Source organism: Tenrec ecaudatus, chromosome 6 (genome assembly GCF_050624435.1).
Source record: "Tenrec ecaudatus isolate mTenEca1 chromosome 6, mTenEca1.hap1, whole genome shotgun sequence".
Classification (NCBI taxonomy): domain Eukaryota; kingdom Metazoa; phylum Chordata; class Mammalia; order Afrosoricida; family Tenrecidae; genus Tenrec; species Tenrec ecaudatus.
This window is the reverse complement of record NC_134535.1, coordinates 19,121,634-19,145,891: the sequence shown is the minus strand read 5'-3', so window position 1 is coordinate 19,145,891 and position 24,258 is coordinate 19,121,634. Positions and strand designations below refer to the sequence as shown.

The window sequence follows — 24,258 nt, the reverse complement described above, 5'->3', positions numbered from 1 at the left end:
CTGAATTTTCTACTTGTTTTTAAAAATTGAAAGTTCTGATAGCATTGGGCCTGCTTTATCACATGGCAGCCAGCACCGAGTAGAAAATAGCCGTGGTCCTCTGTGTACAAGGCCCCTTTGGTTTGGCAGCTTGACATTTCACTGATTTTATCTGGCTAGCTCATCTGTGCATCTGGCTACATTTGTAGCCCCGTTCTTTGGAGAGATTGATTTTAATTTTCATACACCCTGGAACCTTAATACCTTTTTTTCTGACTTTCTGCTGTCATTTTTATTTTATTTTTAACAGTCTTATTAACATAAAATTCACATATCATACAAATCAGTGGTTTAGTCGTATTATAAAGAGTTGTGCAGTCTGGTGCACAAACTGGTCCACACTCAATTTTAGAACAGTTTCTTCCTTCTTGTGTTATTAGCTCCCCAAGTCCCCTCAACCTCCCCTGTCATAACTCTTAAGAAGCTGTTAATCCAGTTACTCTATAGATTTCCTACCTTGGATTTTACATACAGGAAAACGTACTTCCCAAGTAAGTTTTTAAAAGTTCAATAACAAAATAAAACACAGGAAAAGCTCAGTTGTAAAGAAAGCAGAAAAATATCAAAAACCAGAATAAATTTAAAGTGGCTCCAAAAGAGGAACAAATTATAAAGTGGTAAATTGTGACCTAGTTACATCTGTGTTAGGTTATTCACATCCCTAGTAAATGGCCGTGGTCATGGTCAGGGTATTCATCAGAGGCTTAGTTCACAGTGGGACCCTGCACATGGATTTGGGGCTTTTCATAGCCTTCTGCACACTGGGTGCTCTGAATTTAACTTGTGATACAGCTCCCTCTCTCTTGTCTTGGATTTTATTCTTTATAAACCTTGGATCCCACAGGCTGGTGTGCTGCTTTCAGGTGGTCTTCGCTCACACTTAACTTACATGGCTACTTGTTTCAAGATTTATGTTTAAGACCCTAGACCAGGCGTCCTCAAACTACGGCCCACGGGCCACATGCGGCACGCTGAGGACATTTATCTGACCCGCCAGGTGTTTTTGCCCCATTTGTTTTTTTACTTCAAAATAAGATATGTGCAGTGTGCATACGAATTTGTTCAGTTTTTGTTGTTGTTAACTATAGTCTGGCCCTCCAACAGGTCTGAGGGACAGTGCACTGGCCCCCTGTTTAAAAAGTTTGAGGACCCCTTGCCCTAGACACTAGTGTTTCTGATCGCCAGACACTATATAGGACTCTTCTGTTAAATGATCTGGCGCTACTGATGTTAGCCAAAGGAGACAGCAAGCTGAAGAAATCAAAAGACTGGAAATCGATGTCAGCACTTACAGATCTGCTCATCACTTTTCTTAGGCTGCCTCCAGCCCATGGCCAGTTCATAAAGCGGCCTTATGTCATACAAAATGCATGGCGGGGTACTACAAGCAAGAGCACAGACACTTCAGATGCCCTTCACAACTAGTGTCCTGAAAGCACCTTTAGAATAAAAGTCTCCAAACAAACTCCAGAATTGTACTTGGCTGCCGAAAGGCTCAGATCCACTCGGAGGTACCTCAAAAGAAAGTCTAACAATTGTACTTCCAAAAGCTCAGCCACTGAAAACCGATGGTGCATAGCTCTACTCAGACATCCATGTAGTTAGCGTGAATCAGAACCACTGTGATGACAGCGTGTGCGTGTGCGCGTGTGCATGCATGTGTTGTTTGAGTGATCCAGAAATGTAGAAAAGTAAGTCTCAGACCACTTACTATGTGGGCTTGTAAAGGTGTCCAGTGTTGGTTAAATAAAAATAACCTATTTTACGAACCCTCACATCATTAGTGTCCTGGTAACTATTGGTATGACTTTGGGGGCTGGAATGTTTTGCTGCACAGATAAAGGATTGTGCGGTTCTTATTCTGTAAGGATGCCATTCTGCCCACTGCATGTGTGGTCAGAACGAGCAATTCAATCATAGTAGCAGCCAAAGGACTTGGGGCAGCTTATGGAAAACGGACATCCTTTCTGTGAAACTCTTAAGAGAATCAAGAAAAAAAATGATCAAATGGGTCCTCATCCAGGGATCCACGGCCTGGCGGTGTGCGCTGCTGTGGTCGCTGCAGTAACGAGCACGAGGATGACCGGTGTCTCTGCCTGCAACATGATGGCTTAAGCCAATGCCATTATAGCCTAAGGAGTCTCAGCATCCGATTTGTTGACTCACATCCCCACAAAGTTGAAGTGAGAGCCCTTGCCTTTTCGAGAGGCAAATGAGCATCCTGTAGATTATATAGATGCTGCTACTTTTCTTTACACTTGCTTCTGAGGCCTCCTTCCGGGTGCTGTCTTGTGTCTGCAGTGAGGCTGGTTGGGTTTAGAAGCCTGAGTATGTTTGAACATTTACCAGGTAGCAGAAGTGAAAGTAGACATCCTCTGGTTAGATGCCTCGGTGGTGGCATTTTATCTGTAGTGCGGAATCTTCAAAACTCCACTCATCCTCCTAAAAAATCCAATTTGAATCCTCTTTGTTCTTGACTTTGGGGAAATGTGATTACCCCGTTCAGCCTTTTGTGTTGATAGCCTCTTGATAAAGGCTCTTATGAGCACATGGGAAAACGAGAGGACGTAGTAGCTCATGGCCAGTGTCTGAATCAGGCACTTCAGCTGGGTTCTTCTTAACCTCATTTGGTGTCAGAATTGCCTGGGAAACTTGAAATATATATATGTTTATATACATACATAATTTTTTCAGATACAGATTTGGTTGTTCTGATGTTAAACCCAATCTTCGTTTTCTTTTTAAGTTTCCCAAGTAATTTTAATGTACAACCAAGGCTAAGTACCTCCAAAAAAGCCATGAGTCTTTGAACCCTTTTTCCCAGATCCCCAGAGTTCCTGGAATGACATTAGGGGCTATGGTAAAGAGGAAAGACGTGGATGGGGAGGCAAGCCGAAAGGGCCCTGGGCCCCTGCTTTCCTTGGCCATCCCTGGTCTTTCTTCTACCTGAGCAATTCTACTTTTATCTGTGTCATATGTCAGATTTCTGTTCAGATTGTATATTTGGAAAGGGAAGTTCCACCACTTTGAAGACAAAAGTTTTTAAACATTATTCCAGGTATAGATCTTAGGCAGAAATAGCAGATACTTTAGGTGTTTTAGAACATGGTAGCCACCAGGTCCTTCCATGAGATGCTGTATGTTAGGCAGCCTCTGAGGAGCATGGGAAAGGAACTGAGTAGGAGTAGCTCTAACCCTTCTCATTCCAAGTGAGAAAACTGTGGTGAGTTAAAGAAAGTAATTTACCCAAGTAGAAGGAAGACGGCTGTTTGCAGGCGGGTTACCACGGTGTCTGATTGATGAGCCTAATATTGTTTGAGCCCATGAGATCTTTTTTTTTTTTAGACTGACCCTGGCCTCCAGTGTATCCTAGTGCCCAACATGCCACATTGTTTATTTTTGACCCACTCGCTCGCTCATTTGCTTACCCTGAAGACCTGGCCTCTACAAGCACTTGTGTTTGTGGACCCTAGAAAGCAGTTTACTAGCAATTTCTGAGATATTGATCATTAAAAATAAATCTCAATTTGGCTACTAGTAAAAGATAGTAGAACTTCTTTGCTTCTCCAGAAAGGTGTTGATGTTACAGATAGATAGCAGATTGAACTTTTTTTTTTAATTTCAGAATGATTATCTTGTATTTCTCTTCCACACAAAAAAGTGCAACTTGTATCTAAGTGGCTAGCATATTTGGTATTAAAATTTATACTAAGTCCTGTACATACTTAAATCCTATACTAATTCTATTTCCAGAAAGCCAGAATGGTATACCTGTTTCCTGGTCGGTTGGATTTCATCCCAACTGCCCCCCTTTTTTTCCATCGAGGTCAGATCAAATCTAATTTAAATTGTTCTTTTCTGCTTTATCTTTCATTTAAACACTCATTGCCCTCTGTGGTCTCACTAATGGACTAATTTCCTGAGATTATAAATTGGCATGCTTTCATTTCCAGATTGCAGTCTTCCTCATCAGTTTGCCCATTATTTTTTACATGCTTGTTTTATGCTGTATCACAAAATGAATTTACTCATTTTTCCTCCTAAAATCATTTGTCCTTTTATAAATCATGGATAAGCAGTGCATCCAAGGAAATTTATCTCAACGGCACCCATTGATTTTTGTATTTTTTAAAAGCAATCATGCCTTTAAAAAAATTAAGTTGGCAAGTCACTTTTACTCTTTAGAGAAACAATAGCTGTAGCTCACTTCCCAAAGAAAATTAGTAGGAAGCATCTTTTTTTAAAAATTCTTATAGGACTTCTATACCACAAAATTACTATGACAATTATTGCCGATTTTTTTGGCTTTTATTTATACTCTTTCTTCTTAAAATTAAACTTACAACTTGGACCAGAAGAATCTAGAAAGAGCATCATGTGAAAGCATACAGCATAACCTTTTTTTCTTTTTGTAGCATTAATCTTATCACTGGTCATTTAGAGGAACCAATGCCAAACCCCATAGATGAAATGACAGAAGAACAAAAAGAATACGAAGCCATGAAACTTGTCAGCATGCTTGATAAACTTTCCAGGTATTGTATGCCCGTCCATTTTTTGCTTGGTTTCGGAAAATGTTCTATTTCTTTGTCTCTCACACTGAGAGTTCCCATTAGAACAGCACCTCTGGAAATCCATGTTGATTGGAACAGGGTGGCCCAGGCAGCAGTAGTGGAGGCCTCTCGTGGCTACCACGGTTCTCCTACATGTGCCGCTTCTGGATGTGCGTTCTTACACCTTTAAACCTCCCAGCTAAGACAGGAACGGCCAGGTCACTGCAGTATTTAACCCACTAACCGCCCTGTCTTCAAAAGGATGCTGAGTTAGGCTCAGTAGTTTCGCTGTTGCTTGTATTTTTGTTTTGGTATGTTTTGGTTTTTGTCCCAAATCATAATGCTTTTTCTTTTTATTATTTCTTTTCTTCATATTTGATGTGCGACTTTGCAATTCTGCCTTTTTGGGTTGCTGCAAAAACCAAGAATTCTAAAATATCATGCAGGGAAAAGTAAAAGGAATGGCTCAAATGAGGGACATTCTGAAAATAAGCCCTTATATCCATTAGGGCCTCTAAAAGCACCTCCCTCCCCTTCTCCCCTTGCACCTCCATCCCCTCCGGCCCCGGCCAGTGCTAAGAATAATTAAGGCAGATGTATACTAATCAGCGAGTCATCTTGGAGGAGTTATTAGAAAGTATGAAATCCTTTCAGACGTGGGTAAATTGCTCGTTTCATAGTCACACATCAAGTCCCTGTTTCAAAGCCATCTTGAATGAGCGCTTCTGTGTGGGGGTGGCAGCTGCCACCTGAAGGTGAATTTCCTCTGGTTGTCTCATTTTTCACAAAAACTATGTAATGGCTAGTCTCCCTCCGTCAAGAGAGGCAGCTACTGGCATGCAAAGACCATAAAGCCGACCAGTAAGGAAAGGTAGAAAGAGAAACAAGCAGCGGTTAGGAGGCCCAGCCATGGAAGAGGCAAAAACAAGCCGCTCACGTGGGGAGTGTGGCAGTGTGCTGCTGGTCGTAGAGCTTCGGTGGCAGAGTCTGAGCTTTGCCCAGTCGGTGCGAGCGTATGCTAGAAGCCAGTTAGAAAGAAGCCGCCTCGTTATCGTTAAAGCTAGGCTGCCTAGTGGAGTCCAGCCAGCCCTTGTCCACTTTGAGCCTTGCCCGAGAATGCTAAAATGAACTGCTGACTGCTTGCTCACAGTCTTTTGGCAAACTCATTTATGTCGAGTAGACTTGTTTCTTCTCCTGTGACAACTTTCATAGTCAAAGTGAAGATAATCATAGTGCAAATCGACAGAGAGGGAAATAGTTCTGAATGAATATATAAATGATAAGATTTGTGTTTGGCTCTTCCCAAAGAATCAGATGAAACTGATAAATGAAATGCAGTGGTATTAAGTACAACAAGCAAGGAAACCCATCTGGTGGAGGTTGGAGCAGAGAGATGTTCGCCAGGATTCGAGAGGAGCATAGTACTCTGTTAGGATAATAAACGAGTCAAATTGCTTAAGTCTGTTTTGGCTTATCTTTTCTGATCAACAACACATGCTCTTGTAAGTGAACAATGATGCTATTAAAATGACCCATCTATCTACCCTGGCTAGCCTCTGGATGGGTAAACTCCAAGCTAGCAAAGTGCAAGATAGAGGAAAGGATTCCCAGTGAAATTCATTATAATCCAAGTACTTGGCTTCACTGATGGAGGCAGCATCGCTGAACACAGCATCCCTATAATGGGCAAAGAAGAAGAAAGGTGCTAGGTCCTTCTCCTTTCAGTCTCGGGGATCCACATATTCTAGAAGCTACCAACAAATAAAAACACAAACATCAAGTCTGAACTAGCCACGCTTCCACCCGGTTTCAGCTGCGCCTTAGAGAAGATGCATGTGCACCAGGAAGCAGAGCAAGGTCCCACTCCTTCTGAAGGTGACACTGAGTTTTGCATGTGTAAAGCAGAGCAAACAGGTCTGTGTTGGCTTTCATGGTACTGATGTTGCCATTAAGGCTGAAGCAAAGGGCAACCTTGAGAATAGTCCTAAATCAAGTAGACCTTTCGCATGACGTGGGGTGGGTTTTCACATCGTCTGCCTTTGTGTGCTTTCTAACATTCGCTCTCACTAATAATCATCGGTAACAATGCTGTATGGAGATCCGCAGTGAGCATTCTGAAGCAGGAATGCGAAGAATGAAGCCATTCTTTGTGCGTTCCCGTGTCTGTTGTGCTGTATTCCTCATCAGTCTCAAGTTTCCTCTCTGCTTTTTTTTTTAAGGCTTTTGAAGGGAGAAAAACACTCTTAAAGCCAAAGTAGGCTAAATTCAGCATAATTCAGGGAACATGATTAATCATCTACTCTATGCCGCGCGCTCTGCTGGGAAGCTGGGGGAGACCCAGAGTGAGCAGGATAGTCTCTGGCTTCAGAATAACCAAGTCCAAATGAAGGAGGACTTGGGTGACACAGGGTGACAGGAGATAGTGACACACATGGGGTTAGTGTGGAACAGGAAGCAGCCAGGCAAAGGAGGAGTTCATTCTGTCTAGAAGAATAGGGAAGGTTTTCACAGGGCAGGTAGCTGCATGCTGAGCATTGAGATTGAGGATTTTATTAGAGAAATGACCAGGTGGAGGGAAAGTTTTTCTTGTTAAAAAGACAAGTCTTTGGTATTCCCATACAGCATCTTCCTTCTACAGAACCCCAGTTGTTTCATTATTACTCGATTAGTGTATATTACCAGATACCCAAAGAATTGCCCAAGACATTTCTAAGCAATAATCCAGTCCCTTCAGCAGTTTACAGAACACTGTCACTTACATTCTCATTCTAGCTTCACAGTAAAGTGAGACTAGGAACTTCATTGTCTAGAACTCCAGGCCTTTGCTCTGTCTGCTGTGCTACTGTGTCTGTCTGTCAAAGTAAGTGTTTGCCAGAACACTTCTGACTCCTCTTCAGCTTTGTATACCTTGGTTGGCGCCCTCAACCGTCCTTCTTCAGGATATTCTGCATTCAGCCAAGTTGTTAATGTGCTAAAAGTGTACTGTAGCTTTGACTGATAAACTTCCTTCCTGAAAAGTGAAATCAGTTTTTCCTGGGCCTGACTTGAAAGAGTGTGAGTAAAGGATAGGGTTGGAGGTGACGTGGCCTAGGAATGGACACTAGACACTTCCTTTTTTCCGTCCATAGGCGAGCAGATGTGAAGGAGCTGCACCAGGATGGTGGTTAGCAACAGTGGCCCGTGCCAAAGCACTTACCAAAGTGATGACTCAGGTTGGTCATGACAAGTACTGTTACTGAGCCTGGTGTAGGGCGTAGTAGATGTGATGTCACTTACTGCCAGCATCGTCAAGCCGCCGACACAGAAGCGAGAGCGTTTCCATGTTGCCTCCATGCGAGACACAGCTACTGCCCTCTAGGAGCTCAGCGTGGTCGCCACGACATTTCCCAGTACTGGAGAGACCGTGCACAGGCACTTTCTGACGGACACAACCAGCCTTACTAGTGTTCCCAGTAATTTTTTTTATTTTGCTCTGTTTTTAGTTTAAGAATTAGATTTGTAACAAGGAGATTAGCAGTGAACACGGAGGTCTTAGGAGTTTGGGAGTAATCTGAACCCATCAAGTCCCCTCATGTCTAGCTAGTACAGTGCCTTGTTCCCAGTGGTTCCCCAGTGTGTGAGGCTGAAACAATGACGCCACCAGATCCCAAGTTTGAAGGTGGATTTTTTGCCTCACAAAGTGGCCTGCGTGGTTAAGACTTTGAAGTACACTTTGGCAGTTTAACTTCATGGCCAGATATAATAAAATTCAGAGCTGAAAAGGAATGCCATAAGATGCTTTGAGACCTGATTTAAACAGTGGGATATGTAATTCCTTCAATATAGAATGGTAATTATCACATTTATCAAGATAAGCATTAAGGTCTGAAGCTTGAGATTATGGAAGTTGTATTTAACATTTTTTAAGTGAGAGCAGTTGGAGCAACTTCCTCGTTCCTTTTCTGAATCGAAAAACGAATAGGTAAGCCCCTGCAACAGAAGCAAGAGATGAGAATGGGGATCGTATGTGGTTTAGCAAGTCCGGTGTGGCTAATCCCGTTACCTTTGCCCCAGCTACCGCAGGCACTCCTCTACAGGAGAGCGGGCTCCCCTAGGAGCTGAGGGGGAGCAGTGGTGGGCTTGAGCTGTAACTGACCAAAGGAAGTGATATTTCAAGTTTTAGGGTTTTTTACCTTTCTAATCCCCTTTATTCTCTAATTAGAACCAGAATTGATTAATCTTCTGCCTCATACTTATCCCATTCTACAATTGTTTAATTATATTAAAAATGTCTCCCCATTCTTTCCATTTCTCTTTTACTCTTTAGCCAGTAATTAAGATTTTCTGCTAGCCATCTAGTACTGCAGTTTCAGACTTGGCTTTCCTGTATGTAGGCACCAAATAGAGAAATAAAACCCAGTAAATACTGAATCAACTCACAGTGACCCTAGGTAGGAATAGGGTTCCCTTTAAAGCAGAGATTATTTTTAAACCAGCACAAGTAATTTATAACTGGAAGGTACTTAATTTTTCCCGTACGTACGCATTGTTATTCTGCTTACAAAACTATGAATAACTGGGATTGCAACCTTTCTTTGTGATGAGCTGGTATAAGGACGATCCAGAAATGTGATCCAGTTAAAGTACTTATAGGCACAGATATGTGGAGATCTTAATTGTTACCATCAGAAAACCCTCTAGATCTTTGCTGCCCAGTATGATAACCGCTAGCCATACATGACCTTGAGCACTTCAAATGTGCTTCATCCACAGTCCAAGTTGGGATTCCTACAAGGATAAACTGACAAAGACTTAGTATCCCCCAAAAAGGGGGTGAAATATCCCCTTAGTAATTATTTAATGTGTATAACATTTTTAAATGATATTATTTTATATAAGGGATTAAACAAAAATATTAAAATTTATTTTAATTTTAAACATGGTTAGTAGAACATTCTAAATTGCTTATGTGGCTTACATCATATTTCTATTTTTAACAGTGTTGTTGTGCATCATTAAAATCCTCTGTTAAGTTGCACAAAAGTTCAGTTAAGGGAACCTGGATCCAGCTAAATGTATGTACACTTAAAAGTGGTAGGAGAGGACTAATTGAGAAGCTTGGTACTGTGCCTTTAAGTTACAGGGGGCCCTTCTGCTGGCTGGACACCTCTAAGTAGGACGTCATGCTACCTTCGCACTGCCTAGTGGTAGTCGTCTTTTAGTCTTGTCGCACAGGTGGCTACTCTGAGCCTGTGATTTAAGCCCTAGCTGGGGTGGCTTTTGACAGAGAAACATGAAATAGGAATAATCTCCATTGTCTGCTTGCTCCCTTAGCTGCTCTTCTTCCTTAACTTTTATGTTTTTCCACTTGGGAAGACTGTGGAAGACTTGTACTGCTTTGTTCCATGGTGCTGACCCCTTCATTATTATTTATCTTGCTAATTAGAAAAAAGTGGAAAGAAAACTTCTGATTATAAGTTACTGCAAAATAATAAAGACCACCTTCACTTAAGGAGAAAAGTGAATTTTCTACTTCCAGCACTCTCTCTGACCCCTTTCTCTATCTCCTTAACCATGCTAAATTAATATGAGGTGGGCAGCAAGTTTTTTAGGTGCTTTGCATGTAATCTAGAGAAATGAGAACAATAATTTAAAAACTAATAACTATGCAGTGCCTTCATTTAAAGTTCAAAAAGTATTTTTACATCCATTCTCTCCATCCATCATTAAAATGGCACTGTGAATTAGGTAGGGAAAATGGGGTACTTATCAAGGAGCAAAGGGACCACAGGTTAATTGGCCCCAGATCAGGCATACGAATAATATAACACAGGCAGGACTCAGCTCTCAGTCGTCAGATTCCAGATCTTATGCTAGTTTGGAAAAATTAGCAACACCCCTTAGAAGTATGTAAGTCTGGGTATTTTCAATAGCATACCTAATTGCTAAAATAAATGCACATCACAAATTGTAAAAACAAACATATTTCCCTGAAAAGATATTTAAGGCTTAAAGGTTTTAGCCTTCCGTAGTTGAGCTTCACTTCAAATAAGCAGGTCGGGTGCTAAATAAATAGCCTAATTTTTTTTATTTATAAAATCAAAGCATCTGTATATGAAAGAAACTAGTAAAATTTCTGTAATTTTATTTTAATATAAGATCTTTTAATCATTGGAAAAAATAATGATAGTCCAACAAGCTTGTCCTGAACTGGGTCACTATCAGAAAACCTGACTTAAATGGCCTTTTTAAGGGACCACTTGCAGTATCTTAACAATGGAAGTACTTGGTTATATGAGCGACATACGAGACCCAATGGGTCTTTATGCTGCACATACCTTCCCAGTTGTCCCCAGTCCCAAAGCAGGATGATAAAAAGGCTGAGTAAAAGGATTGCATAATCGTCCTTTCGTGAAACATGCAACCTGCAGAGGTAACTTTAGCTCTGGAAAAGCCCCCACTACCCCTCCTTCCTACGGTACTCGTGGCTTAGTGGAAACTCAGTGTGACCCAGTGCTCAGCACTCAGGAGCCAGTGCGTGGAAGATGAAGGCTCAGGCTCCGTACCCTAAGGACACGCTTTTCATAGAACAGCTGGACGTGGCAGCCAGTCCCCGCAGTTAAAATGCCCTCTTGTAAGGGGAAAGAGTGTCCTCCGTTATTGGGAGATCCGCTGCATTTCAGTGGATTGTGGGCGATTGGAGTGATGTTGGAAGTTTGGCGGGAGGTGCACTCCCAGACGCGGTGGGCCTTGCAGACAGATAGACAGCTGCTCTCAGGGGGCCATCACTGGCTCCATCTTCGCCAGCATTTTTGGTAAAACTCTGTGTTAATTAAAAGGCTTTATTTATATACTAACTACTTATCCTATCTTTCAAATGTTAAAAGGAATTAATATTGAAATGGCTAATTTAAAATGTCATAGTTCTTTTTTCCAAGCCAACCTTACATTAAGAGCAGGAATCCCAGTGCCAAAAGAAATGGTTCCAATTATCCTGTCTTAGGTTTTGTTATACGCTGTACAGAAGTCAACAAAACAAGTATGTAACAGAACCTGCCTAAATAACAGCCAACCTCATTAAGAGCAGAGAATTAATCCGGGGGTGATTGAAGGAAGCAATGCCTCCTACCCCCACCCCCACCCCAGCTATTCTAATCAGAGAACAAGCTATGTTACATAAAAGGATCGGAACTATTATGCAGCACTCAATTAGAGGGAGGTGAATAGGTCTCTAACATGCTGTTTTATCGAAAGAGCAGACTGGTGTTTGCATGACTGTTGTTTCATTACAGACCCTGTCATTAATTCCATGTGTCAATACTGCCCTGTAGTACACAGAGCAGACAAGAAAGAAGAGCCCTTGAAAACAAGGGAATGATTTTTGAGTCGTTATCAAGCTAAGTGGCAAGCGGGAAGCTGAAACTCGTATAGGTAAATTCGAAGGGACTCTTGGGAGATCTGCAAGTGGGAAACAAGAATGCATTATACCAACTGCTTCATTATGTCCTGTTTTTCAACAAGTGCACTTGAATTGAATGCTTTGTTTGTATTGCACAACACAGACAATGTGCCAGCGGTGGGCAAGAGTATTCCCTTGCTTTTAAGTCAAGTAAGGTGTTTTATTCACAAACACATCTGGCCAGTTTGATAATGTGCTATTGGGTATGTTAGTGTCTGAGACCCATCTTTGCACTTTCATTTCTAGAGGAAAAGAGGCACATAGGAACCAGAAGCCCTTCCCGCCCCCTCCCCAAAGTATAGGCGCTTCTTTGTCCAAGGTTCTGAGAAGGTATAAGCCCAGGCATCCCAGAGAGCCTGCTTACAGTGAAGTTGTGGCTCAAGAAAATACTAAAATATATCCAGGGTGGGAAAAAACCCACAGTAAATTATAAATATGGTTCTATACCCTTAAATCCCCAAGTCCTAGATCTTTAGGAAAATGTTCTTGGTTTCTGTTAGCCCCCAACGATTAGGCTGGGGCACAAATAGGGTTTTCTTACTTGGACGTGCTTTATCTGTGTCCTCTTGCCTGGCCAAGCCCTTGTAGATCATGGTTCCTTCTCGTTTAGTAAGATCAAATTTTTAAATGATGTTTCGTTCCAGTTGAACATTCTTGGAGGCTTATCTCTTCCCTGGCCAGATGCCTGATCAGATGAGAAGCCCGCCATGATACTGTCACAGTGCCTAGAATGGGCTCTTTATCCAGTAGACATCACTGTTCTTTTTGATGGTAACGAGGGCACTCGTAACATGTGTTAAGGCCTGTGTGTAGCACTGAAGGTAAGTATGAAGGAGTTGTTACTGTGTGAATATCCTAATCCTGGTGCACATGTTAGTATGCTCCGTTTTACCCTGGTAGACTTATGTCGACAGGGACCTTCATCGTGTAGGACCAGTAGCTCTTCGTGAAATGGTCTGTTTAGTGAGGGCTGTGACTGAACTTGGATCCTTCCTCGTTACAGCTGGTCATTGGTTGGTCGTTTTGCAGAAAGGGTCTGTAGGTCTGATTGCATCAGTGACCATTAGCTAAGACACTGTGTTTAACTCAGGCTTAGAATGTCTTGATGACAAGCAGCAGCTTAGCAATAATAAGTTTTAGTATCTTCAAAGCTTAGCATCTTTTAAAAATAGGTCAAATTAGCTACTAGCCTAATAATTGGGCTCGTAGAATAGAAACTTGGGGATCATCTTGTCCAACCCCCTCCTTTTTGTACTTTTTGTAGATGGGGAGACATAGCCCAGAGAGGCAAATGACTTGCCCAAGGACATCTAGCAAGTTAGTGAGAGATCTGAGATTAGACTCTAGATCTCCTGGTACCCCATATATAAGAAATCCAATCTGTTCTTGATTAGGGTTTGGGAATTCTCGGCTGTGTGGTAATAAGGGGACTGTCTCGCTCCTGGACTTTCAGAAGATCTGAATAGCGTTGGTTCATCAGAGTAATAATTACAATTAAAGTAACATGAGAATAATTTCTGGCACATGGTTCCCTGCCAGTCTACATTTATGTTGTGGCCCATGGCTGGATTTATGGAGTACCTACTGGATGCCCCATGCTGACTCGATACTGGTAAATCGCAACCAGATACCACACAGACGCTTCCCTCGAGCTGTTCACTGTGTGGGAAGCAGTCTGTAGACTTTCCTGTGAAATGCTAATATATCCCCAGCTCTGTAAATCCTGATGATGAAAGTGGATTTTTATCCCAGATTTAACTTGAGAGTCTCATAAGACACCCTACCTTTCCTCTCCATTAAAGTACAAGGTACTATCAAATGCAGCTAAATTTAGTTCACGGATGCTTCCCGAGGCTCTGTTCTCTCCAAGGCACTGTGCTAGACACATAGGGATTAAAAAATGAAATAATGAAAGCATAGATCATACATTGTTTTTCGTACACCAGAGCAATGTTATTCCATAGCTTTCAAATTTGGTAGTGAGAATTATATTTATTTACTTATGGACCCTTGAAATCCAGGACAAACCAGCCTTTACAATCAAATCCAGACTTGTCAGCGGAGAGTCAGTCTCCATTCAAGTGCTCTTCTGGATCTCGTATCTCTGAGCTTTATTTTTCCTTTGCTTGCTTGCCAATCCCTGCACGCAAACTAACTCTTGCTTCTGTGCCTCTGCTTGACGAATGCCTTTCTCCCCTGAATCCACATCCCCCTGGACCTGCCTCTACTTCCTGCAAGGAGCCTATAGTCTCGTCGCCATCTCCTCCTGTGTCCCTCCCTTGAGGGCAGAGGCCAGATGACTGATGGGATTCAGTCCCTGCACGCGTCTGGTCCATAGGGATGCCACATGTCCTGTGAAGTGAAACAGTCCAGTGATCTCAGGAGTGAGTCTCAAAGGTTGCATTTTGGTGTATGTGGGCTGCCATCTGTAGGACGGAGAGGAAGAGAACCAGCAAAGTTTTGCCGGCGGGCTGCAAAATAAGCCCCTCCACAGTCAGACAGGACAGGGGTGCTCATTCCAACAGACTCCAAATGCACAAGTGGTATATCGATGAAGTGCCACAACAGGGAAAGCAAGGCTCTGCCCTTCAGTCATCTCAGGCCTGTTGATCTGCTGGGCTGTAATCCTTTCAGGATTGCTTCGTGTGTGTGCTCTTCAGCTTTTGAACTGACGAAAAGCTTCTTGAGAACAGGGACCATGTCTTCTCTTAGCTTCTGCATATTCTTCCTCCACTTCCACCTCCCAGAAGTCAGTAAGGCACAGGAACTGCACCTTGAGGCTTCAGCTGCACTCCAGCCATTGCACTGTGCACTCTGTGTGTGGAATGGCCTCTGGTCCTCACAGCAACCCAGGGAGGTGGGTCATCCCTACCTAGTTCTGCAAAGAAACTCAGGTGGAGCAGGTTCAAGGTTGACAGTGACTCAAGATAGATCCCCAGGTATCTCCGCCTCTAAAGCCAATGGGCTCTTTTCTCTCTACCACAAGCGTAGTTACTACTATTTAGCAGTTCTTTGGAGTTCACAGAACTCTTTCATCTGTGTTGTTTTTATTATTACTACAAGTACTACTGCCAGTGCCGTTACTCCGTAGATTGCCGATAGGAAGTAAGGAGAACGGTAGTTCACAGGGGAAACCGGATCCTCAGACTTGCCCGAGATCACAAAGCAGGTAACTGGGAGGCCCGGACTTCCGACTTCCTGACTCCTAGTCTTTGTGTTCTTGCCATTAGAGCGCATCACTGCCTCCATCCCTCTGTTCACATGCTCCCCTCCACCCCCACCTCCCGTTCGCACAAACATCTTTCCTGCAGAAGTCACTCAGCCCATCGTCTCCGGGAGGCGAGAACAAAAAAAGACTCATGCTTTCCGAGGTCTTTCCATCTTCATGGAGGAGCAGTACAAAGCACCCCAAAAGGAAATAAGATAGGAAATGCTTGAGACGAATCAGTTAGTACATGAGAATTCCATCTGGGCCCCTTGTCATGCTCTATGGAAGGAGCCCCGGTGACGTAGTGGGGTACAAATTGGGCTGCTAACCACAAGGTCAGGAGTTCAAAGCCACCAAATAGATTGACCACTTTAGAAACCCAAAGAGGCAGGTCTGCCCTGTCCTAAAGGATCCTATGTGGTGGGAGTCGGCTCAGTGGGAGTTGAGGTTTTTTCCACAGATTCTCTCCTATAGTTTGGCAATAAAACTAATATAATGTTCTTAACTAATTCTATTGCAAAATTGGATTCGGGAGTGGGGAATGAAGCCAACAAAGTCGATTGGGAAGCGCAGGTACACTGGTTGAATTACACCTCACTGGTAGACATCTTTCACACGTTGAAGATTGGTGACACCCTGTATCAAGCAGGGTCCATCAGCACCATTGTTTCCAACAGCCTGTGCTCACTCATGTCTCTGTGTCACATTTTTGGTAATTGTCACAGTGTGTCAAACTTTGCACCTTAATAGACCATCTAGTATAGTGTGCCTGTTACATTGATAGACACCAGGAAGCTGGAACCAAACCCACAGGATTGCCGAAGTTTGTCTGTCTTCCTCTGGGATTTGAGCAACGAAGTGCTAGGCACTTCATACGAGTTGTTTGACAGCTTGTGTGGCTGATAAACCTGCATTATCCTGTTATGAAAGAGGTGCATCAATATTAGGCTGGAAGGTGGTAGTTAATCCATCCAGCTATTCACTGCCCCTGATAGAATTCCTCTAGCCCCATCTGCCATTCCTAACTCAACCTGTCCCTTCTCTTTACCCCCACCCCACCTGACTGTGCCCGCGGTCCACCAACCCCTTCCGACCATTCGATTTCCTTACGCGCCTTACTGTTTCATTCTGAGCATGCTGTCTCCCTTCTCCTCTTACCACTTACTGGTGTAGAGTGTCCAATGTTAAAGTCCTCTACTGCCATTGGAACTGGGACTGTGTATTCTAAAATAGAGAGAGAGTATATCAGTGCTAAAGCAACATTTTAATGGGAACATTTTCTCGCTATGCATCCACTGAGCATTTCTACCGGGTAGTCATGCAAGCCCCTCGACTTATTCATGTACCTTCCCACCGCACCTGCTGTATCTCCTATACACATCAAAAGTGACTGGTCTTGCCATACACTTGGTCATACAGGCTGGAAGCCACAAGGAAAGAATTCATAGTTAAGACAATGTGAGAGTCATTGCTGACAAATGGTCCCCATACGTTGGTGTCATGGCCCCTGGACTATATTTATTGAGCACCCACTGTGCCCAGTCTCCTTCCTCTCCTTCACCAACACCATGCCCTTCCAGTTCCTGAGAAAGGATGCCTTTTCTTCTCACATCCACACCTTCCATCAGCTGATCTCCTCTCACAGTCTGTGGCCTCCCAATCACATCGTTTTCTGCCTCTAGCATCTCCAAGTCCAGTGAAAACCTACCTCACTGCCGCCAGTCACTTTCCTGTGAGACGAGCCTGAGTAGGCACTCCTTACAGCATTGGCTCCTTAAAGACACGTGACTCTAGAGCCCCAACCTCCCCGACAGCCTCATCTCCTGCTGCTCCTTCACCGAGCACCCCTATCCCACCAACCCTGGGCCTTTTCTCAGGGAAGATGAAGTGGCGTGGGGCGCCTCACTGACCTTCCCTGGGGGTACCTTCCCCACTGTGTCATCTAAGGAGCTGCCGCAGCTCTGTGCTCACAGCTCCACTCCAACACGCCCCACGACGTGTACGTTCCTCCTCGTGTGCTTGTCTCATCTGCTCGTCAAGCCAGTAGCTGTGGCCAGTCTTCCCTTGTCTCCCGGTGTGTAGCTCAGAGCGTGCTCCATCAGTGTGTTAGGACAGTTCATCCAGATGTGGTGTGCTGGAAAGGGCACTGGACCAGGACTTGGGAGACCCATGTCCCAGGTCCAGCTCTGCCACTAGCTATGTGACCTTGGGTAAGTCACTCAGTTGCCTTTCCTAAGCAAGGGGTTGGACTCAATGATCTCTAAGGCTCCCTCCAGTTGTCAACGCTATGATTATGATCCCATTTCTTGGATGAGGAAATGAATTTCTTCCAAACATTCAGGAGCCATTCAGCCACTCCCATTTCTCAGAGAGCTTTTGCCAGCCCTCAGAAATACCTGGTGGTCTGCTGCTGGCCAGAGCTGCTTGATTAGTCGGCGGAGCTGTTCTTCGCCCTCCCCAGGGTGTCTCGCTGTGCCTCTGACCCTCCCGTGGCTCTCCCCCTGGAGGGAGTACGTCTCTACTGGCCCAAGAAGATGAGGCAGGCTAGAGGAGGTTTGGTTTTCCTTCGCTCCAAATCCCACGTCCAAGCAGCTGCCACCTAGGTTCTTGTCAGAGCTATGGTGTCAGGGCTCCATGCCCATTTCCGTGAGGAACCAGGTTTAAGCAGCCCGGTGCTTTTTCCAGGCTGCTCTTAGGGCCTCACCACTGATCTTGTGGGGCCAGAGGGAGTCAGTCAACGCAACAGGTACATTGGCCTTAATCGCCATGTAATAAATAGGAGCCTGAAAAGATTAAATAAATCTTCCCTAATGCTTTTGGATTGGCTTAATCAATAATTAATCATCTTTAGATGAGGCTGTAACTTGTGGAGTAGATATAATTGGATTAGTTGAAAAGAGGCAGTTGGGAAGCTTTGAAGAGATTAAAATGACTGTCACTCCCATAATTAAACTGCCACAGACAAAGCAATGGTGTTTTTGTGTGTGCAGTTTTTAAAGGAGAGAAAGAGGGAGAGCAGGAAAGAAAAGGGGGTGGCTGGGGAAGGCCCACAGATTAAACAGATGCTTGTGTATCACTGGAGACTGTGGAAACAAACATCTGGGGGATTGACGCTGCTGAGTGAAAAGCATGTGTGTTGAATCAGCCAGTTAATTGTATGCCTGGTCCGGTGTGGACGGGTGAGATTTTGGCCACTCAAACTTCATTAAAACAAAACGAATCCACAAAAAAAAGGGGGGGTGGGACAGGGGGATTGCCAGGGTTGGGTGTGAATTATGACAAACAAGAGACCTGCTCCTTGTCCTGAGCTGTTTGGACCTTGGCTTGTCATACTTTTTATTGGCCTGTGGGTTTGGTCTGTGTGACTGGTCTCTCTCCCTCCTTTTCTTTCCATGCCCTTTCCTCTTTCCTGTTACAGACACACAGAGCTCTTCCAGGAAAATACTTTGGTTTTTAAAGACTTCTTTTTAAAGGCTATGGCTTGGGGTGGGGGAAGGGTGTGTGTGTGTGATGCCGGTGAATACTTTTCTCTCTCTCTCTCCCTCTCTCTCTCTTATCTCCTTTTCCAGAGAGGAGTTGCTTAAACCAATGGGGCTAAAACCCGACGGGACAATAACGCCTTTGGAGGAAGCCCTCACCCAGTACTCCGTCATCGAAGAGACCAGCTCCGACACAGACTGAGCGCGCCGTCTGCTCAGCGCGCACTGTTGCTTTTATCGGCATCTTGTCTCTGTAGCTCCAGAGGAAGCTTCTCTCTCAAACATTCATGCCCTTGCTTTGGCTAGAAACACATTAACTGGTCTACTCATGAGAATCCAGCGTATTTAAGGGGTGATCCTGTGTTTTTGCAATATTGAGGCATTTGTGCAGAGCTGCAGCTAGATGGAGTTACAGGGGCTATAGAAGCAGGGAAAGAAGTACTTCCATTTCATCAGCATGGACCTGAAGGACTCCTTTCTATAAAGCTGCCCTGGTTGAATCTGGCGATGCTGTTTGCCAGGATTCTTAGCAGACGACTGAGCTGTGTCCTCTTCTCGTTGGCGTGAGCTGCCCCTCCTGAATCTTGCCAGCAGCCTGGAGGCACGTGAGAAAGCAGACGGGCTGTAGAGGAGGGCCGACGACGCGGGGACTCGTTAGGGCAGGTCTGACCGAACAGAAGTCCGAGCAGCTGCTCCAGGAACTACGCACCACTCTTCACTTCATTTGTTTTTCACAAATGTAGCGGAGTACACCACACTCGCGCGCACACATGCACACACACACAGCCCCAGCCAGGCAGACTGAGTACGCATTTTACAAGTGTGTCACTTCTGACAACTGCAGGCTCCTTCTCTCCCAGTGAAGAGTTGCAAATGATGACTTAGTTCCCAGGCAGCTGCAAATGCCTGTTTATTCCCTGATGTACCTGAACACTAGTTCCATAGAACTGAAGCGCCCTCTGAATCAGCACATGGGGGAAGGGGAGCCTGCATTCCGAGGTCTAACTCAGGGTGCCGGGGGCACACCCAGTTGTGGAGGGAGGGGCTGTCTAAGCAATGGGGTCCTTTCAGGGCCTCTGCTGGGAGGGGGAGGCCGCAGCCGCCCCCCTGTACATATAGGTCATTCATCCGTCACATGTTTTAAATTGGGGGGCTATGGGGTATGTGTGTGTGTGTATGTGTGTGTGTACGTGTGTACGTGCTACCTTTCTACTCTGTGTGATCAGTTTAACAGTAACTTTATTTATTTAAAAAACAAGAAACACAAGTAGTTGCCGTTAAACTGATAGAGGTTGTTTATTTTTACTTTTAGAACTGGGCATATGAAGAAGTAGAACATGAATCATGCACTAGACAGTGGGCCTAGGTGATGAGCGGCTCAAGTTGGAGAGGGTTGGTTTCCATATATATACATATATATGTATGTATGTACATCCATAGCCACATACATACATATATAGATAGATAGAAAATGTGCTTAACCACTGCCTTTGAAAACTTTAAATTAAATAAAACCTTGGGGTTGATTCAATTTAGCCATCTGTGTGTGTTTCTTTATAGATACTGGGACAGACGATACTGTGTCACGGTTCGTGCTTGTTGGAAAGGCTGCCCCCCCTTCCCCCCCCCCTCCGACTATCTCACTTCTCACTAGCCGTCCCAAGTGCAGGCAAAGGACAGGCAGTGCTCGGAGGCCGGCCCTGGCCCAGAAATCACTTCTCTGGCAGAGCGTCACCTGGAGAGCTGAGCTGCCTGAGGAGAGGCCGTGCATTCCTGGCCGCTTGCTCAGAAGTGAGATCTGGAGTTTCCCTCTTCATGAGAGTTGCATCTGTTGGAACCTATTTCATGACCAGGGTTCTCAGCCCAGCAAAGAGGGCGGGGAGCTGCTAGGTGGAAGGCAAGCTTAGCAAAGGCACCAGGAAAGGCCGGGGAGGGCGGAACACAATTCAAGGCCGAGCAAATCAGGGCAGTCTATTTACCAAAGGACATTAGTTGTCCAGAAAACCCCTCTGCACCGCAGGGTGGCCACAGGCCGAGTCCCGGCCTGTGACCCTGCGCGCCTTGAAGAGAAGACCGTAGGTGTGAGGAGTTTCACCAACTAAAACGGTTGGTGTGGAGGTGGTGGGTGACCCAGGCCTTTCCGTACAGCAAAGAAAGAGCTTGACAACTCATCCTTGTAGATTAAGTGAAGTGCTGCGGGGCGTGGGGGTAATTTATGTATTTTTGTTATTTCATTCGAAATGCATTTTTAAAGTATTTTTATAATTTCTACAGTCAACTAGTTTTGGCACGCATGTCAGCCACCCTCCGTGAAAGACCTGTTTCGTGGAGTGAGCCCTGTAAGGCTTTCTGTAGTGTGAGTGTTTGAACTGTCCTGTCTGCATAGCTGTGCCGCCCTGCTCTCCCTGAATCCCGCTGCTGTGTGACTTGCCCCGTGCTGCGCCAGCCCACACTTGTGCTGGTGTGTGAGCTCCCAAACCGACTTCCCGGGCCGACCCCCGTGGAATGCTTGCTGTGTGTTGGCCTTTCTGTGTCCATTTGCTTGTGTAACCCTCCCTCATCACGTCACATAGGTGATCATCTCGAGTAAGTCCAAGTCTGTGGGTGACAGCAGGCAGCTCCTCACCTCCCTCTTCACCACACTGCCCAGTGGGCCCACGCTGACTCTGTACCACTTTGGAATGCTGGGAGCCCATCCCTTGGGAGCAGAGAGGGGTGAGGGGAGGAGCCATTCTCAGGCCATTTTAAGCAATAACTATTTTAGCAGAACTGGTTTCAGGAAGGTCGCCTGAGGTTGAAGTGTAAGTGGGCAGCTTGGTGAGGTTCACACTGAACTTCAGGTGAAGGCTTGAAATACTTTTAAACAGATGAGGAGAGAACTGCAGGTTCCCCCCACCCCAACATCAGCCTGCAGTGGAGGACCCAGACATGCTGACTACCACATTGCCTGCCCCCCCCCCCCGGGCACACCCTCCGGGTCATGGAAGAGGATGCCCTAAAAGGAATAACAGTGGAGAGACATTTGTGTCCCCTTCACGCACCCTGCGGCCCTGGGCACTGGCCGGTATATGCTGTCCTTCCTTCGGGAACGCAGACATTGGCAGCAGCGCGGAACAACCGAACAACCCTTCAACCACATCTGTCCTGCTGCCTGCCTCCCAGTACTATTGTCTCGCCGGCATTGACCTGTCCCCCTCCCCCCATTATAAAAGTAATATATGTTCACCGTGGAAAGTTTGGGAAATGCCGAAAATAAACGAATAGTCCCAGCCCCACCACCCCGAGATCATTACTGTTCATGTTTCAGTGTACTTCCTTCCTGTGTTTTTTCTATGCATATATAATTTATTTTACTACAAGATTGGGATCATGCTGTATTTACAGATTTGTATCCTGCTTTCTTTAACATTGTGAGCATTTTCCCATGTCAATAAATATTCTTCAAAAAGCAATGGCTATCTGAGATTCCGTTGTGGCAAGCACCGATAATTAACTGCCCTGCCCAGTGTTCTTCCCAGCTCGCAGGAAAAATAGTGTGATCAGCCACTATCAACCCACCGGAAAAGGGTCCATGCTGCTGCTCCAGACAGCACCGAGGCGAGCCCGAGCAGCGGCAGGGATGGAAGCCTGGACAGCACACGGCCCATTACACACCCAGGTGATCCCAGCGTTTCCGCCACTCCAATAGAGGAGCGCTGGCAGAAGACTTAGAAATGCCATGACAAGAAGACACCGCTCCTGTTAAGGGTTGGGTAGTGCAGGCATTGGTACTGATTTCCTTGAGGATTTTAATTCACTGCAAATCCAAGGGTGGGGGAGAGACATAGGGATTGCTGCCATTATTTTGCCGAGAAAAGTAAGGTGTCACCTGGCGGGACCATTGACTAGAGGGGGAGCCAAACAAGAAGAGAGCAGGAGTGGCGTTCCAGGCGCATGCTGGGTTAGGGGGAGGTGTAACACAGTGGCCACAGGTGAGAAGATTCTGGGAAAGGGGGAGGTTTTTCCGAGGAGTGGCTGACGCACCCCGGAACATCTACCCCAGTGCAGCTATAGAGCAGAGGGTCCAAAGCCAAACTCAGCTGCAATCAAGTTGATTCTGACTCAGGGACAGGACAGGAGAACTGCCCCAGTGGGTTTCTGAGGCTGAACGCTTCATGGAAGTCAGAAGGGCGCTCAGCAGCTGGTGGTTGGAGCTACTGACCTTGTAGTTAGGAGCTCAATGTAGCCACTAGGCCACCAGGGCACTCCAGATGAGTCCTGGCTGGTGACTATTGAGAAGGATCCGAAATACACCCGGCCCTGCCCCCAGCCCTCTGCAATCAGATTGGCATTTTCTTTTCCTACAGCACAAAAGCCTAGGCCGTGACCTCTAGCTCTACCCATGTCCCACAGACCTCGTGCCTTCTCCTTGTTGAACACACAGTAGCAGCTGTGTGTATTTGTTGAGCACATATCATGCCACACACACACTGGTCTGCCCTTGAAGTGCGTTGTCTCGATCTTCCTTGCAGTCTTAGCAAGTGCGGTTAGAATAGCCTCCCATCTTGCAGATGAGAACCACGAAACCTGAAGATGTGAAATAACTGCGCACCACACACAAGCAACTTAAATAGCAAACTGATGCCAAATCCATGTCCCCTCGAAGTGCCCACTGTTGCTTTTGCAAGCAGGGCAAAAGCAACACGTATTTACTCAGAAGGACTATGCACTGTCAAAAGAATGCAATGGGAAGCTGTAATTGGGAGGGCAGTTTTCAGCTGCAATGCAGTCTCCATTTCCCTATTTCCTCTGCACAGAGCTCTCAGCAGGCCTGTCTTCTTCAGCGCACCAGTCCACACCAGCTTGTTACACAGATGTTTATTAGGCGTCTGCCAGGCATGTGAGAATGCCATAGCAAGGCCTGCCCTTACAGTTGCAGGGTGCCAGGAGAAGGTGTGGCAGATCCTGAGCAGGAGGGATGTGGGGTGGTAACAAGGCCACAGGCGGTGGCCTTGGAGCCCAGCAGGAGCTTGCCACGTCTAGGAGGCAGGCTGTTCCGGCCTCAAGAACTGGCTCCCTCGAAACCCGTGGACTAAAAGTGCACACCGAGTTTACAGAACCCCCAGGGGGAGGGAATAGAGTGTGGCTCTCGTGACCCGACACGAGCAGCAGCATTTCAGGGAAGGGAAGGGCCTACCGGGCAGGAAGGGGAGACTGGCTGCAGTCTTGAGGAAGGATGGGATGAGGGGCAGGCAGTAGGAAGACAGCAGGCTGTTCATCATCAATACATGGGGGGGTGGGGGGGGTTGGGACTGAAGCCGTGATGGCACGGTGAGAAAGGAGGGGACACTAAACTTAGAGACCGGAATAAACAATGTCATGTTGGGGAAAGGCAAGAAAGCTTATTTGGACTCTGGAATGAACCTGAAACGCTAGTCCTAACCTGTGGACAATGAATCATCAGGTTTGGGAGTAGGAGGCTGGAACTAAGCGGTACTGCAAAGGGTTTGCCAATTTGTGTGGTCACCAAGCATCACTTAAGATGCTGAACACACAAAATCT

At 45.5% G+C, this 24,258-nt stretch overlaps 1 protein-coding gene across 6 annotated transcripts in view; it reads left to right on the top strand.

The window, feature by feature from the left end:
• The window catches only part of RIC8B (RIC8 guanine nucleotide exchange factor B), a 161,620-nt gene that overhangs the window by 117,056 nt on the left and 20,306 nt on the right, over positions 1–24,258 (top strand). Inside the window, exons 9-12 of one of the 6 annotated variants that reach the window (XR_012784875.1) lie at positions 4,455–4,574; positions 7,721–7,804; positions 11,864–12,851; positions 18,808–22,129. The exons of 1 other annotated variant lie outside the window; for it this stretch is intronic. Coding sequence is in view for 2 of the 5 variants with exons in the window: in XM_075551039.1 (XP_075407154.1) it covers positions 4,455–4,574; positions 18,808–18,919 (232 nt within the window). In the remaining 3 variants the exon portion in view is untranslated. Of the gene's footprint in view, positions 1–4,454; positions 4,575–7,720; positions 12,852–18,807; positions 22,130–24,258 lie in introns of those variants that run through there. 4 more of the 6 variants (XR_012784874.1, XR_012784873.1, XM_075551039.1 and 1 more) reach the window with 4 other exon arrangements.